General features: G+C 38.4%; 1 protein-coding gene across 1 annotated transcript in view; it reads left to right on the top strand.

The window, feature by feature from the left end:
• The window catches only part of ctnnd2a (catenin (cadherin-associated protein), delta 2a), a 291359-nt gene that overhangs the window by 220396 nt on the left and 53496 nt on the right, over positions 1-17467 (top strand). The window contains exons 16-17 of the mRNA XM_041066353.1: positions 3428-3614; positions 16818-16935. Of these exons, the coding sequence (XP_040922287.1) occupies positions 3428-3614; positions 16818-16935 (305 nt within the window). The remainder of the gene's footprint in view (positions 1-3427; positions 3615-16817; positions 16936-17467) is intronic.

Genomic DNA, 17467 nt, shown 5'->3' with positions numbered 1-17467 from the left:
AACGACTCGAGATATGAAACAAGAGGCTGATTAGTAAAAATGAAGGCAAATGTTGCCATGTTCCTACACACACACACACACACACACACACACACACACACACACACACACACACGCACAGACACGCAGGGCACACACATCCACACACATGCAGCCTGAGCATGAGCACTTGATTGCTGCCAAACAGCGTACAAGGTCATCGCCTTATTATCACCCTCCTCTTCTTGTCCTCTCGAGCACACACTCAAATTGTCATCCTCTTTCACTCTGTCCCTTGCCTTCTTTTTTTTTTCAACTTTTCTCACACATTTTTTTGTCTCGATGCTTCAGTTTTATAATTGGTGAAGCTTGTCTTTTTTTCTCTTACATTGGACTCCAATTAATATTCTTTCAGTCTGACTTCATCTTTTTTTGGTTTGTCTCACAATTAAATTTGGTTAATTGTTTCCACGTAACCCACAAAAAGGTAGTAATCTTGGAGGTTTCTTGGATATTTAGAAATCAATTTGAGAATAATAACTTTAATTAGAAATTAATCTATCTGCTCATTAGCATTGCTATGTTTTTTTTTTCTTTATTCTGTCCATGGCTTGCATTTCTCTTCTTGTTTTGTAACCTTTTCTGTTCCTCCTACTGTAACGTCTGCTGTTCTCTTCTGCTGTCCTTCCCTGCCTTGGCCTGACTTTCCTCCCATCCCTTTGTCTGCCATTTGCAGATTGTCAGTATGACTGACACTAGTGCAGTATTTGATAAGGCATAAAGACTGCCATTGCATGGCAATTCGTGTATTAGTGAAAGTAAAGATTATGAGACTTAACACATATCCATTTTTAGTGACACATCTTGCCGTTGCCCTTTTCTTCTTTTCCATCTTTTTAACACAATACCTTTTGTCTTGGATTACTCTATATGCTGGACACCGGCTGAGAAAATCCTGTAGCGTTATTTTCAGTGTACTCTTCAAGTTATTTATAGTTTTTTCTGATTTGTTTTTTTGTTTTCAAGTCAAAGTACAGACCTAGATGCAGAGCAGTCTCCCCAGAGTGTTCAGGAATTCTGTGTCTTGCTCAGTTGCAATACTGCTGTCGTTTCAGATGACAGACAGTATCTTTAATCACTACTCTGTGCCTCCCTGCTGCCCTTATGTTTCATTTACAGTCACATCTAACAAGACCTGAGCAAGAATTGGAATGTGCATAATGTATTGTGGACCGAGCAGGACATCTTTCAGCCGGCTGACAGCCTTTATGAACACAATCTACTGCATACAGAGCGCAGAGTGTCTTGAGTTGTGCCCATATTTTATTTGTGTGGTAACTGTGCGAGTGAATGGCATCTGTCATCTGGGACCTGAGACATCTGGAGTCTGACACCAAACATGTGAGAGATAGTGACCTTCAGCACCGCAGCTTTTTATAGTTTGTCAAATTAAAACGTGTTGCATGTTTCCTCTCTTGTCTCAATCTGTTCATGTCTTCCTAAACCAAATACACAGCTCTCTTCCCCTCTGATTAGTTTTCTATTTTTGTGTCTTGCATCTCTGTCACCCTCTGTTTCACACATTTGTATCTTATTTTGTTACGATATGTGTTTTTGTATTTCTTGCTCTGTTGGTATGGATGACCAGTGGAAGCAGCAGGGACTAATCAACATATTAACAATGGAAGAATGCTGATGAAGCCTGTCTGTGTGTGTGTGTGTGTGTGTGTGTGTGTGTGTACAAGTGCATGAATGTGTGGTTTGCATGTTCATGAGTGTGTCATAGCTGACCAACAAGGCTAGTGCTGTCATCTGTCTGCGAAGAGGCATCTGGTATTCCATCTGACAAGAAGAAGGAAAATGTGTTTGTTTGAATGTGTGCATGTGCCCATACTGTATGTGATTAAATGTTACAATAGCATGCATGCGAGTGTGTGTACAGTATGTGTTCTTGATTGAATATACATACAGACTTGCAAGTTTTTCTGCCACCTCGTGTGTGCATGTGTGTGTATGTGTGTATATGGTTGCATACATCAGCTATATGTCTCTGCATATGCTTAGAGTGTATTTGTGTACATACTGTATGTGTGTGTCTGTGTTCTCCCTCATACAATGTGATAAATGATGCACTGGTTGGACAGTTGGCTCTTCTCCTAGACCAACAATCTAATTAATTTCCTCAGACATCACAAGTATCAGGTGTTTTGTAAAGTCAGATTCCACAATAAAAGAGTGAGTGCCTTCCTCAAAGAGTCATTTTCAATCTGCATTCCCAGTCCTGAAGTGCATCTACATTTCATTGTGATGTGCCAGGTGCAGTAGAAAAGTCTAGGTTTAAACTGGAATGTCCTCACAAAATTCCGAGCAAATGTCTTTCCTGTGACATCTCTGGGAGGTTAACTGATCTATTTGCTTTCAAATTCCATAAACTATGTGCTGACAAAATTGACACATGGAAAGTTGACGCTGATTGGGAGTTAAGAGGTGAAAAAGCAAAGGGGAGTGCTGTTCTAACAAAAGCATAAATAAAAAGAATGTTAAAAATACATGAATCATGCTGTGCACTGTAGAAAAGAATGTATATGACAGATCTTGAAAAACACATACCTATCAAATAATTAGAATAATCATTGTATCATTGTATACATTTTTCCATTCACATAAAGTCCTGAAATAAGGTAGCATTGTGGTTTATAGTAATTATATCATTAGCACTGTAGCCAGGATATTTAAAATGTTGCAGGGCAGGAAATTTGAGCTGGTGCAAGATCTTTGATTCAGATGAATATGAAGTGTTTTTGGAGTCTTGTTAGAAGTTTTGTACTTTATGAGTACTACCAGGACAAAGTTAAATTACTGTCTGTTGTCAAATTATATTTGTATCATGAAGTATTTTTTATAATTGCAGACACATTCATTTTGATATTAATTACATCTTTGCTTTGTGTTCTCCAAAGTACAGTGGTACCTTGTTAATCGTGGGAGTTACGTTCTACAAATAACCCACAATAGGCGAAAACCGTGAAGCAGTTAGCTTTATTTTTTATAATTATTATAGATGTTTTCTCGTTTAAACACTCTCAAAGTTCAAACCTTCGTAGAAAAATAAGTCCAGTATTATAGAATGTCCAGAAGTCCAACTTTTTGTGAGATGGTTAGCACCTTCCTCTGCCTTTTGGGTTCTACCGCAGGTGCCTTTGACGGTGCAGAACGTTTCATCGACATTGTGGGGTTTGTTGGGGAGAAAACTTGCAAACATACAGTACAGCACTTCAGAGTCACACTGCTAGCAATTGAAGATTTATGTAAATTTGGCAAGCTGAACGCATTCTGTACTGTATGCTGTACGTTATAGCGAGGGACCACTGTATTCTTAAATTATTTTTTTACAAAAAACATGCAAAAATAAATTACTTCCTTAACGTGTGTTTCTTTGTGTGTAAAGGTGTGCTATGGAACCTGTCATCATGTGACGCTTTAAAGATGCCGATCATCCAGGATGCCCTGGCCGTTCTGACCAACAGCGTCATCATACCCCACTCTAACTGGGACTCGTCCCCCAATCACCATGATGACCGCAAGCTCCATCTCCATACCTCCCAGGTGCTGCGCAATGCTACAGGCTGCCTCAGGTAAATGCACTTTTTATTCCTTCCTCTCTCTTTTCCCTCATCTCACATTTATTTATGAAACAACAGCAACATGCTAGACATACTGTATGTGTTTCCACTTTATTCTAGGGAAATAATATAGTATCAAGAGTATATAGATCAAATTGTCATGTTATTGATTTCTTGCAGTAGTAGTACGCATAATTTGCCATGGATTTTATTAAATTCCACAGTGCATGTTTACTCTTTCTGTGCGTGTGCGTGTTTACTTGTACTTCTATTTTTGTGAGGACCATTTTTTTACCAGACTTAAATACCTTACTGAGTGAAGACATTTTGGAAAAGTAAAGACATTTTGGCTAGTCCTCAATTTCTGACACACCTTCAAAGGGCTGTTTGAGCATTAAGACTTGGTCTTAGGTTAGAATTAGGTTGAGATTACGGGCAGGGTAAGGGCCTAGGGAATGCATTATGTCAACAAGAGTATGCAAGTGTATATAATCAAAACCTATAAACAATACTCTGTGCACTGTAGTTCTCCCTCTCACTCATTCACTCTTGCTCTGTGGTGGCCATTATTGTAGCACAGCTATTTACAAATGTGAGTGGAGAATTGATATGTGCAGGAATCTGCAAATGTATATTCAGAATTTGTCTGCGTAATCAGGACCGTAAATTTAAAAAAAAAAAAATAATAATAATAATAAAGTCACATTTGCAAGCATATTGAGACTGTAAATGCAGAGAAAAATCTATAAATGCATACATAGATGTTAATGGCTGAAAAGTCATTTGCTCTATGAGTTGGAAATACCAACAAGTCATTAGTTACAACTCAGGGAGGCCTCTCTCCCTCCATGTCCTCCGGCTTCCTGCCACAATCCAAAGTCATGCACATTAGGTTAATTGGCAACTCTATATGAAAAGTGCCTTCAGATAACCTTTGTTACAATTTTGTGCTAAAAATAAACAAAACTGACTTGACTTAACTTGATTACATTTGCAGATTTGTGAACACTACACGAATCTCAGTTCGCATTGAGAGATTCTTATACACATTTACAAATCAGTTACACAACTCTTCATTCACATTTGTAAACAGTTTTGCTATGATAATCTCCCCCATACAACTCTCCCTCTCTCATTAACTTGTGCTGGTAACCATAGCAACTACTCCCCCACTTGTATGAGTACATTGTGTGTCAAGATTTTCTTTGTGGTGCATTGTGCTGATAAAATATGCTCCTTAGTTGTTAAAGCTTGAAATAATTGAAAGAAGACTTGCAGCTTTGTAGATCATGGTGTTTTAGAAGTTCAGTCAGTCATCGCTGATAAACTCAGCAAATAAATGGGATTTATCACATGGAAAAGTTACATTTCCTAAAACTGTGAGAATATGCTTTATATCACTATATTCAGTACCTGTGCATTAACACCAATACAAAAAGTCCTAATCCTATGCCAATAAAAACAAATAAATAGATTAGTAATAAAATAATTTCAAAATAATGGTTGTCAGTTCCGATATGCAGACATAACATTACATGTGTTCATGCATGTGTGTATCAGTCAAATTAGCAGGGTGTGAAAAACTACCTACTTTAAGTGATAATATACTCACTGACCATTTTAATAATAATTATCATAATATAATTATTTCTACTTTACATTCACTCTATGGCAAAAAGGCCATTGAAGTACATTGCACTCATTGTCATGTTCATGAAACCAGTGTGCTAGAAGTTGCCATCAGAGGATGGCTAAATTGTGGACATAATGGGATGCACCTGGTCAGCAACACTCAGATAGGCTATGGCATTCAAACAATGATTGATTGGTATTAAGGGGACCTGAAGTGTGCCAAGAAAACATGCCACACACCATTACACCACCACCACCACCAGCCTGGACTGCTGACACAAGGCAGTTTGGGTCCGTGGATTCATGCTGTCGATGCCAAATTCTGACCCTACCATCTGCGTGCCTCAGCAGAAATCCAGATTCATCAGACCAGACTTTCGTTTTCCAGTCTTCAACTGTCCTGTTTTAGTGAGCCTGTGCCCACTGCAGCCTCAGATATCTGTTCTTGGATGACAGGAGTGGAACCCGACATGATCTTTTGCTGTTGTAGCCCATCCGCCGCCAGCTTTCAAAGTGTGTGCTGCACAATCATCAAAGTACTCTTGGCTCTTCTGAATAATTTTTTGCTTGTTTGCTGTCAAGGATTATTTAGAGGTCTTGTGCAGTCTTGTGCACACTCCCCCTGCAGTTGTAAGCATGTTAGCTACACAATATACACATTTCCGTTTACTGGTATTTGTACATTGGGCTGTTCAACAGGTCAGTTATACCATTTGCATTCAGTTTATTCTTCAAAAGGACCTGCGTGCCAGGTCATGAGAGTTTAGCCATCTAACCTCCTGCTTTTTATTTTTACTAAAGTTTTAGTTAGCCAAAGAAAATGAAGAAAAAGCACAGTTTAGTTTTAGTTAACAAATACACTTTTAGTATTTTTTAAGTCATCAGAAGATAAGATGACAAAAACGTTGCGAACATTTGAGCCTAGTTGTAGTCCAGACCAAGAATGAGCATTTCAATCAAACTGCTTTCAAAGAAGATTTAAAATTAAAATGAAAATAAGGGACAAAATGGCAGATTGTGGCAGAAGAACGCAGCTCTGCAAAGAGATTATCAGGTCTTGTGTTATTAATTTAAGCAATACATCAAGTAAGGAAATAAGGGAAGACGCAACTACATTGGCAAATCCAATGTAATCTAAGTCTTGCAATTTGAGTGTGTTAAAAAATAAATCAACATCTAATGTAATAATGGTAGATCAATTTCCAAGTTCACTTCAGTTTTCAAAATCAGCTTTTGATAATTCTGGGAAATTAGCACAGACATTAAAATTTTACATTTGACAATTTACCATGCAGTTTGATTTTGCACCAGTCTTTATTATCCCTAAATTAGGGATGATATGAAAATAAGGTCTTTGAACATAGCAAAATTCCAGGAACAAACCTGTTACTTGTATTTGGATAGCACAGAAAAGGAACTCTGATCTTTGATCCCATAAACAGCAGTTGTGCATCTATGTACACACACACACACACTCGCACCAACTCCACAGAGAGCTGAGACGGTTTAGGAAAAAAAACAAAAAAAAAAGAAAACTGCATGTCCACCAGGCCATTGCTCTCTTTGAGCTGTGCACTCAATCAACCACCAGCAGCCGCTTGGATTAAACCTCACCCCACTTGCTTTGCAGAGCTCCTCTCAAGTTGTTTCAAATGGTTATCTCCGGCTATTGAATGTCTCTCAAAAGCATTTCAAAGCCATTCTGAAGATGCTACAAACAGGTTTTTATGCATATTCAAATCATTTTGTGTGCAAGGTGTTACATTGTGTGCCTGTGCATGTGTATGCAATTAACATACCAAAGCAAAGGCTCCAGTTGCTCTAGCCACTGTTCCATTTATGGTCACTTTAAGTATGAATACTAGCTTGCACAATTGTGGATTTTCTAACCATTCAAAACAAGTAATTCAAATATTAAGTAGCTGGAAATTTGCATAATTCTAGTTATAATTGGTTATTGGCACTTCTTTTTTTTTTTTTTTTTTTTTTTTAAGGCTAATTAATCTGTATCAGTTATTTATTTCAACAGTAAAAATATCCTCAACATGATAGCACCATAGTTTTACATTTCTGTATCTTTGCTGCTTTGATTCAAGATTCTGACTTGAGAGACTGTGTGTGTGTGTGTGTGTGTGTGTGTGTGTGTGTGTGTGTGTGTGTGTGTGTGTGTGTGTGTGTGTGTGTGTGTCTGTTGGTGATTGTTTTAATGTTCCTGTACCGCTTTCCTGATGGAAGCGGTACAAACAGTGCGTGGCCCCTTTCTGGACTTGAGCAGCGTAAACTGAGTCCAGATCTGGTAGCCGAGAGCCTACAATTCCCTGTGCTGTCTTCACCACCCGGGTTAAGTCCTTCCTGTCCTGTGCTGTGCAGCTGCCATACCACACTGTCACATTGAGGAACAGGATGCTTTCGATTGTGGCCCTGTAAAAGTTTGCGAGCAGCTGAGAAGAGAGTCCAGCCCGCTTCAACTTCCTGAGAAAGAAGAGCCATTGTTGGGCCTTTTTCACCAGGTGTGAAGTGTTCACGGACCACGAGAGGTCAGAGGAAATGTGGATGCCCAGGAGCTGAAGTCCACAAATAGCATCCTAACATAGGTGTTAGGCTGCTAGAGGTGATGTTGTACCATATTGTGAAGTACACCACCTTTGAGTTCTATTCTAAAATTTAACTACAGCTGGTATATTTCTTGGGTGCAATTAGAGACAAATGTAGCATAAATAAGCAGTGGGAAGGTAAAAGTCAGTGTAGTGTTTTTTGTTGTTTTAAACCTCTGTGGCTTTTGTTGTTGGCATTCTTAATGGAACAGCGTGGGAACTGCCATGGGGACCTGTGGTGCAGGACAAGATGATTATACAGAATAACTCAATATCACAAACACCTGTACAAATCTAATTCAGTCCACTAATAGCTTTGCATTTGTAATAAATATTACATTGGGAGATTTTATTTTATTTTTTTTATGTTTTTATTTTTTCTGAGTTGAGTCAGTGTCAGAGCAATTCTGATTTAACTATGGTGATTTTCAGGCCGTTTTGCATTATTGCATTTGGTTTTGGATTGCATTATATTGTCAACTATAGCAAATCTGTACACCTATATAGAGACTGAGAGCGTGGTACAGCGTAGGTTATTACCGCTGACATATCAAAAATATCTTTGTTTAGATAGAATTATCATTAAATGTGATTATGTTATTCCTCTGTGTAATATCTATGAAATTCATTTTCACTTGCAGTCAGGTAGCAGCTTGTGCATCACAGATAATGAGTTTTGTACGTTAAATGGACTAGGTAATCTGTGAAAATCTAAAATAAACAAATTGATTGAATTTTCTTTAGAGGTTTCTGTTTTGTTAAGGCCAAATGAACTGAAATGGTTTTTCATTACATGTCATGCATGTCTAAGGTTTTGTCATACCTATACAGTACAGTATCGGGCCCAATTTTCGAAGTTCATCGTATTTAAATAGTGGAAGAGGAAAGAGGTAGTTCACTCAAATCACAAGAAAAGCCTTTTGGTTTATATTGATGCAGACTGGAAAAATCTTTTTTGTTGAGGTTTTTTTTTTTATGTTATTTTTAAGTTCTTTGCCTATACAGCACATAGAATTCCTAAAGTTCCATTCACCTCCTCTGTACTGTGGTGGTGACAGGAGACTTTGATATCAAAAAACTCTTGAAATAGACATCTATCTTAATAAGTGCATGGTACCAGTATGGATTTGTGGAAACTATATTTTGTGATTTGAGGATGATTATGTAAAATAATACATTTAAAGTTGTTCATGATAAGACAGCACACCGGAGGTTTACTTAATATAGGACTATTTATTTATCCCAAAACAAGATACATTGCCTTAAACTTTTGAGGCTAAGTTATCAGTTTTGCCTGTGACGTTCGATTTTTATGTCAAGTTTATTATTTCCTAACTCACTAAGGTGTTTATAATACTTTAGTGTGTGTGTGTGCGTGTTTGTGTACCTCTGCAGGTGCGGGGGAAGACAAATGATGCTGTCAGTGCACCGCTCCATACTGTGAAGTTAGAGATCAAATTGTAAGAGCTGGCAAAGGAGAAGGAGGACAGCAGAGCAGAGATGGCTAAAAGTTGAAGAGATGAGAACAGAGAGAGAGAGAGAGAGAGAGAGAGAGAGAGAACATAGAACAATGAGAAGAAGAGACTAACAGGATCTCAAAGAAGGGAGCTGAGACACAGGGAGTAATGAAGGTGTTTCTGCTGCTCTCCAGGGTTGTTTTCTATCTCACTATCTGTTCTGGGAGGTTAAAATGACACAAGGCCACAATGTTCAGCTCCCAGTGTACCTCAGCTCAATTTCAGACCTCTCACCTCTCTCATTACCCCTTTCACTGTGTGTGCCTGTGTGTCTGTGTAATACACGAGAATGTTACATGCCTTTACATACACTTGTGTGTCAGTGTGTGCTTATTTGTGTGTGTGTTCTTTATGTGAGCTCACATTTGGGTATGTATATGTACGTATTAAATGTATGTGTGAGTCTTGGTGTACGTGAGCATGTTGCATGAGTGTACATATATGCGCACACACATTTGAGTCCCATTGAAAAGCAAAGGTATTAAAATGAATCAATCTCAGAAATCACATCTGGCATGGGGGAGTTGTGTATGATAATGGCAATGAACTGTTGTCAGGGCATCAGGTGTTGTGATTTGGGGCTGTGTGCTTGTGTGTGAATGTGTGTATTTTCGTGTGTGTGTGTGTGTGTGTGTGTTCATGTGTCATATTTTTAATGTGGGCCAAGCAGGTAATGATGCTGATGGACCCATATGTTGTCTAATCGGATGGTGGGAATTAAGGGTCCCTCCCTGTTCACACATATGCACACACATGCAGTGTTATCAGGCCAGACACAAGGTGTGCTGTAGAGGGGTTTCCATCTCCTCCATTCAGGTGCTGTTTACCTCCCTGCAGGTTGTTGGTTTACAGCCAAGCCAGAGAAAGAAAGCTACCTACTGCCTTGACGCTGTACACACTGTTTGTATGTGTGTGTGTGTTTCAATACTTTCAGTTTGTTTCTTTTCAGGTACCCACAGATGTGGGTGAGCAATAGGGTGAGTTATTAGATGAATCAAGAATGCGGAGTGTGTGGCCACAAAGGAATATTTATTCCATTCATATTAATTGGTTCGTATGCATGTGTGCCATCTGGTGATGACCCTCTGCTGCATGTATCGTCTCTCTCACACAAACACACACACACACACACACCTACACACCCACACCCCCCCCACACACACACAAATGGTCAGGCACTTGTGCATAGCCACCGCACACCAGCTGTTTGAGACAAAATCACTCAGTGGTCATTTGTTCCTTGAGCAACATCAGAGAGCCATCTGCCTGGGATTCACTCATGTTCGCATCTTTCCTGTACTGTGCTGCATGAATCTTCAAACAACCAAAACTACTGAAAGTGACTAATGTGTGATTTGCTCTGTGACTCTCAGCTAATTTTCTGACGTACACTGTCAAATCAATGTCAAATGAAAAATGTCTAATCTGTCTAATGTCTTTTAAATTGTGTAATTGGTGAAAAGCATATTAATCTCTGCCACACTTAAATCACTGCCAAGCCACTTCGTGTAGATACCAGGAAGCTTGTTATTGAACTTTTTCTTCACTGTGTGGATGCTTCTTATCAATTAATATCAGTGAGATGTTAACAACCTGATGTTTCGGTTCATATTCGACTTCTTAACCCCTGAGCCACAGGGGTGCTCCTGACAAAAAGTTATATGATAATACTTGAGTCTTACTGTGACAGTATAAATGGTCACTAGTCCTATTCTAAAAGTTTCTTGACATGACACAGCTTTTGTAAGTTAACCGAAGCTGCCTGTGAAGAATTATATTTTATATTTGTCACTTCTGATATATCTAATCTTCATTTCGGTTTAATTGTGCTGTCTTACACATGCACTGAATTCCGTCAACATTTTTTTCACTTTGTTCATTCTCTTATTTTTGTTGTCATTTGTTCCAAAAAAAAGACATTTTTGTGTCTCTCTGCACTTTTAATGATGCTGGCCCAGCAGCACTCCAATAAATATTTTAATTTGTTTTTAATTTGTTTTTCCTGAAAGAGGGCTCATGCCACAGTTCTCTCCATGTTTCCTTCCAAAATTTCCCAGGAGAATAACCCAAATGTTGTTTATTAGATTTTGGAAATAACAGAAATGACTGAATATTACCATTTCATGGTGAATGTCTTCATTGGTGGAATAGTATGCAATGTATTTTTTCCCAAATATCCTGAGGTAAAGTCAGGAAATGGCTTGTTCTTTAGCACTGGCATCAAGGGCTCTTTCCTGTTTCTTCACTGGAGCTAAAATAACAACTTGGGTCGCTTAATCAAGTTCTGTGTCTTTTTGCTCAGTAGGTAATTATTTAATGATGCAGACTAATAGGTTAGACTGAATTAATGAGGGCTGACATCTGATAGGTTGAAGTGTAAGCCTGTAATTGACTTGTTAAATAGTTGAGATTACCAGTTAAATTTAAAGGAGATTTACTGTCACTTAGTCACTGTCATTCACACACACGCACATATATATATATATATACACACGCACACAAATAATGTGAAAACAAGGCCAGGAGTCAAGAGTCAATGCAAGCAGGAACTCTTTTTGAAAAAAAATTGAACTCAAAGGAAACTAAGAACCTTTACATGAACAAAACAACAAAGGAGGCAAATCCATAGGAGCACAGGGGAACAAACACAGGAAAAGGGAACACACATACTCAAATACACAAGGGAGGCCGAGGTAATAGGGAACAGGTGAAACACATCAGGGCAGGGCAGATAATTACAGAGGGGGGAAAAACAAAGAAAGACCAGAAGTAACACCAGAACAGATATACTAAGGATGTAACATTTTGGATGTAACCAAACAAGAGTCCAGAAGGAGTCCATGTAAAAACATAAAGAATTACTACTTTCTATTTTGCAAACCTCAGTGGATTCTACAGTGATCTAGCTTCACTTGTTATTTAGCACGGCTATGGACAGAGTAAGAAGACAAAATGGATCAATGCACCACTAGCAGGGATGACATTAGTGTGTATTTACAATTTTAGTCTGAAACAAACCATGTACTGGAAATTTTCTCTAAAGTAAATTCTGCTATTTTTGATTTGTTTTGAATATCATTCAGCCAAGAAATGGAACATGCAGTTTCAATTCTGCTTCTTCAACTCTTGGTCTGAAAGGATTAAAACCGATACTAAAGCAGTGGGGTCCAGACTGAATATACCCCAGTCTTCACTGGATAACTGAGCTTGCATGACGAGGTCTGGCTGTGGAAATCTAGTCAAGAATAACAACAACAACAAAAAAAAAAAACTTCTTTGGAAGGTCTCAAACTGGCCCACAGTGTTTTATCTTTATCCCCAGAAGGAGAAAAGAGAGAAGTAATGCACACTTTAGTTAAGACTCTGTATGTTACACAGTAGTTGCTAGTTTTTCTATTTTTCTATTCATAATAGAAAAACAGAATTCACATTTTTTTTCTTCTTTTTATTAGTTACAAAAGAAAAGTACTAACAAACCAACAGAAACACAAAAACATTAAGATATAAAAATAGGGGTGTGTGGACGGGGGACCACTAATAATGGGCAGTGCTGAGCAAGCGTATTGCGTTGCTGTCTGGTACATAGTTGGTATAAATGCCCTTTCAGCATCTAGAGTTAAAATAATGGCAGAATGTTTATTCTTTGTATTTGTTCTGGTTTTATATAGATAAATTATATTGAATTATTGTGTTGCTTGTTTTCTGGGGTATGGCTCCATTTGATGAATGTAGTCTTATCCAGGCGCACAAGTGATGAAATTACAGATTTCCAATCTTAATGCCTCTTAGTACGACTCTTCCCAGACAGTGCTTGTGGTTAAATCAGGAGTGTTGTTGGTTTCTAAAAAGGATGCCCATTCTTGTTCAAAATACTCGACTTTCAGCAGCCTCAAAGCATCAACTAGGTGGAGGATGTGATTGAATTCTTGTTAGCAATGTAAGGATGAGAGGATCATGGTCTGAAATAATAATACTCTGAATCTTGGATTTTATTTCTAAGTGAGTTGTTGTTCAGAAAACAGTCAATGTGGGAGTATGTTTTGTGGTAAGGGTAAGAATATTCTCATTTCTCTGGGTTGTCTCCAGATATCTGTGAGTCAGACATATGTTGTTTAATTGTGGGAGCTGAAGGGGTTATGGGATGTTGAAATAGCGGAGTGATCAAGATCTGGATTTAGTACAGAGTTAAAATTACCTCCTAGAATAATTTGGGAATTGGGAAAGTTGGCTAATTCTGAAAAGAGGAAGTGAAAGAAAGTGTGCGAGTCAGTGTTGGAACTGTAGAAACCAGCTATTGTTAAGCTGTCTTTCTCAATGTTTCCATTAATAACGATGCAGCATCCTTCTGGACCATGTTTTTTTTTTTTTTTTTTTTTTGTGGAGACTCTTTCTCTGTGAGATGGGTATCCTGTAATTATGATTTCAGTTTGTGTAGCTGGTTCAATGCTATGGTTCTTTTTGCAGGGGGAGCTCATTCCTCTTAAATTCCAAAATATTATATTCAGTGCCAATGTCATGTGTTACAGATGTTACTGATGTTGATCATGAGAAAAAAGTTTGTGCAGTATAATGTGCTTGTTGAAACAGCTACTCCATGCAAACTTTCCTGTATAATACAAACAGTGGAAGCAAGGACCTTTTCAAGCACTCACTCTGTCTTGACAGTATACATCTATGCAGGAAAACATTCCCATTTCGTGAAAGTTCTCTGAGTTAAACATTTATGTTGCACAGCCAAGTGCCTTCGCCTCCACCCATGACAAGGCATCAGATAAAAAAAGAAAAAAAAAAAAACTTGATGGAAATCTCAGTAGAAGTCAGCATATTCAAGGCTGAGCGTTAAAGCAATAAATAATCCACCCTCTGTCTTTCTCACCAACCCACCTCCTGTCTTTGGTGCTTAAACATTAGTCAAGGTGAAGTGTTGTCACTGTTCTGTTGTTTTATATTGACTTGACAGACAATTGTGTCTCCGCTAAGCGGGTCTTCCATCGTATGCTTGTTTTCCCATTAGCATTCAAAGCGGGTGAAAATTACTTGACCTTCTCTTGGAAGCGGGGAGCCATGAATGTGAAGTTTTAATTGACTTCTTGTGTCCTCCCTTCTGTCTCTTTTTTCTCTCTTTCTCATCAGTACAATAAATGATTGACCTCATCTGATAGACTGGTGAAACAGCTGTGATCTCTTTATTACGCCAGTGTGATGGATGAACTTATTCACTCATACCATCGCGCGGTCTCCTCATTCACGCCGCTATTGTCTGCTTCATTTGTTGTTGACATTTCACCTTTAAAGAAAGATGTTTCAACTTGTGTTACCGAACTTCAGTAATTGGTTTGTTAATTCTTTTGATTTCTAGCTCTCTGTTTTGCCAGGTGATAAGGGGATGTGGGGGCACCACACCCCCTTATCAGTAAAACAACATAATGGAGGTTCATTGCAGTACTGTTCTCAAATTAAAGGTTTAGTTTATAACAACCAGCCAATAACACAGAGAAATAAAGAGACATATAAGCTATGTATACACAGCTATATTGTAGCTAAAGGTTATAATGAAATGGGATGATAACTGACATATTTGCAAACTTTTCTGAGTGTGTCTTACTCCCTGGTCCTTTTTTAAAAATCTAAACGGTAAGAAACAGCTCTATGGAAGTAACATTAAAGCAGTTATGTTTAAGACAGTGGACACAGTGATTAGGAAGCTAACAGTTTTGGTCCTTCAGTGATAAACTGATCCATCAAAGCAGCACAGAAATCAACACTGACACAGCCATGTAGTTATAGAATCACAATCAGCTGCTCTTGGACAACAATTTTACCCTTTCAATATGGTCACCAGAAGATTGTAGTTAATAACCTTAAAACCTCCATGCACTACAACTATCACTACACTAATAGCGACAATATTCTTTCAATATATAAAACATTTTTAGAGGATATGACTGTCACTTTCCATTGTCGCTGTTCAACTAAATTGAGAAGAACTGATTCCGCTGATTGTGACTTAGCTGAGGAGATATAATGTGGTTTTAACAATGAGGTCTTAAGATTGCATGTGTACGCTTGTCTCTTGGGTATTTTTTGCACACAGACACACACACTTCACTATGCTTGTTGTGGTACTATAACATTGATTTGCCCAGGGATGTCTACAGCGTAACGCGCACACTGACACTTTATACTCACTTAAAAATATCTCTTTTATGTTTCACTGAATGCCATTTGGGGTTGACTGAGATTGACTGAGGGACTTTATGAAGAACTTCCAGCGTGTGAAATTGCGTGTGTGTTTTTGAGTTCAAATCTGCTTGTTATTTTTGGCTCTGTAGCACTAGGGAAACACAACGTATACTGTATGTCAAAATGATATCCTCTTCTTTTTCTTAATTTACATGAATCATACAGAATCACAGTGTGTCCCTGTGGAGCCACTCGCTGCAGTATAATCATTGTTATGATCTGGTCAGGGGATAATGTTAAGTGACCTTAAATCATGTAATCGTCTGATGTTACACAAACATTCATGTGCCTGAGTGTTGTTGATATCATGCATTAGCAAGCATTATGTCTTCTTATGGACAGTTTTGTAAAGCATTTTAAACATTGCATAATAAACTATAATTCATTATACATGTTTATATACATTTAGTTGCTTTTTTATTGAAAGTGTTAGTTTCTGTTTTTTTTGTTGTTTTTTTTGTCATTTACAATTCTTACTAAGGACTGAGCTCCAACAGAGTTTCTAAAACAACATTCAGTTGAGTTCATGCTACACATACCAGGTTCATTTTAAATTGTATTGACACAGACAAATGAGTTGACGTACTGAGTGTCTCTGTATCACAGACAGCTCCATGTTGAAACCCAAACAAATCCAACCCAGCACCACCCACCTGTACCTCCACTTCAATTAAAAATTCTATTCATTCTTTCCATGCATCGTATTGGCAAGGCTGCTAATAATAAATGGAACAATATTGTCAAATTATCAAAGCGGCGTTGGTGTAAGTGTTGGCTGTGAAGTTCAGGCACCAAATGCCTGAGTAAAGCGGCTTTTTTTCTTTTTTTCCCTTTTCATTTTTTTTGGACTGAAGTCAAGTGCTTTAAATTGAAGCAAGCCTTCGGGGCACAGATTGAGATGTATCCAGAATTTTAATGCTCCCTTTTCAATTGTTTAGGGAGAGCTGCCAGGTTCCCCGGTCTCTCTCTTCCCCTCTCTTTCCGTCTTTCTCTCTTTCCGTCTTTCTCTCTGCCTTTGTCTCTCAACATCTCTCATTACGAACTTTCTTTTTTCTTTCAACTGTCTTCCTGTCTTATCTCCCCTCCTCACCAACTCTCTTTCGTTCTCCATTTGTTTTCTCTTTCTATTTGGCAAACACACGCACGCACGCACGCACGCACACACACACACACACACACTTACATTCACACTCTGACCAGTAGTCTTTATGTGTGTGTGTGTGTTGCAGGAATGTAAGCTCCGCAGGTGAGGAGGCGAGACGAAGGATGAGGGAGTGTGACGGCCTGACAGATGCTCTGCTCTACGTCATCCAGACCTCTCTGGGCAGCAGCGAGATCGACAGCAAGGTATGTGTGTATATAACTTTAAATATTTTAAGCTTGTGTTTATGTAATGTGCATTACTGTGCCTGCATAAATTCAGTCGTGCTCATATTCTCGTTCCACCTCCACCCCTTGTGCTTTGTATTAAAACCACACTGGGTGAGATTATTTTACAGCAAATGTGTATTTTCATACTAAATCATAATGTCAGCCTGCAAGAGGGGGACGTGTTTCATTCCATCTTTTGTAGACACAGACAAACTCAAAATGTTCTCAGAGCTGCACAGGAGGTGCGAAAAAAAAACAAAACAATGGCTGAACCTCTTCTCACTGGCAACAGCAGCCAGAAGAAAGAAGAATTTTAGCTTTCAAGGAGCATTCAGTTCACTTCAGCTATTTATGGGGCAAATTAAACTCTCAGATTGAAAGTGTTGCAACACTTCTTGGTGCCAGTAGTCAAAGTTGAGTGGGTTTTATTTTACTTTGCGTTTTATTTTTCTTTGTTAGGACGTGTTCATGTTTGGCGCGGAGTGTATATGTGTGTTCATTTACACGG

This window comes from Toxotes jaculatrix, chromosome 20 (genome assembly GCF_017976425.1).
Source record: "Toxotes jaculatrix isolate fToxJac2 chromosome 20, fToxJac2.pri, whole genome shotgun sequence".
Classification (NCBI taxonomy): domain Eukaryota; kingdom Metazoa; phylum Chordata; class Actinopteri; family Toxotidae; genus Toxotes; species Toxotes jaculatrix.
The sequence above is the reverse complement of the archived record's forward strand: the minus strand, read 5'-3'. Positions and strand labels throughout refer to the sequence as shown.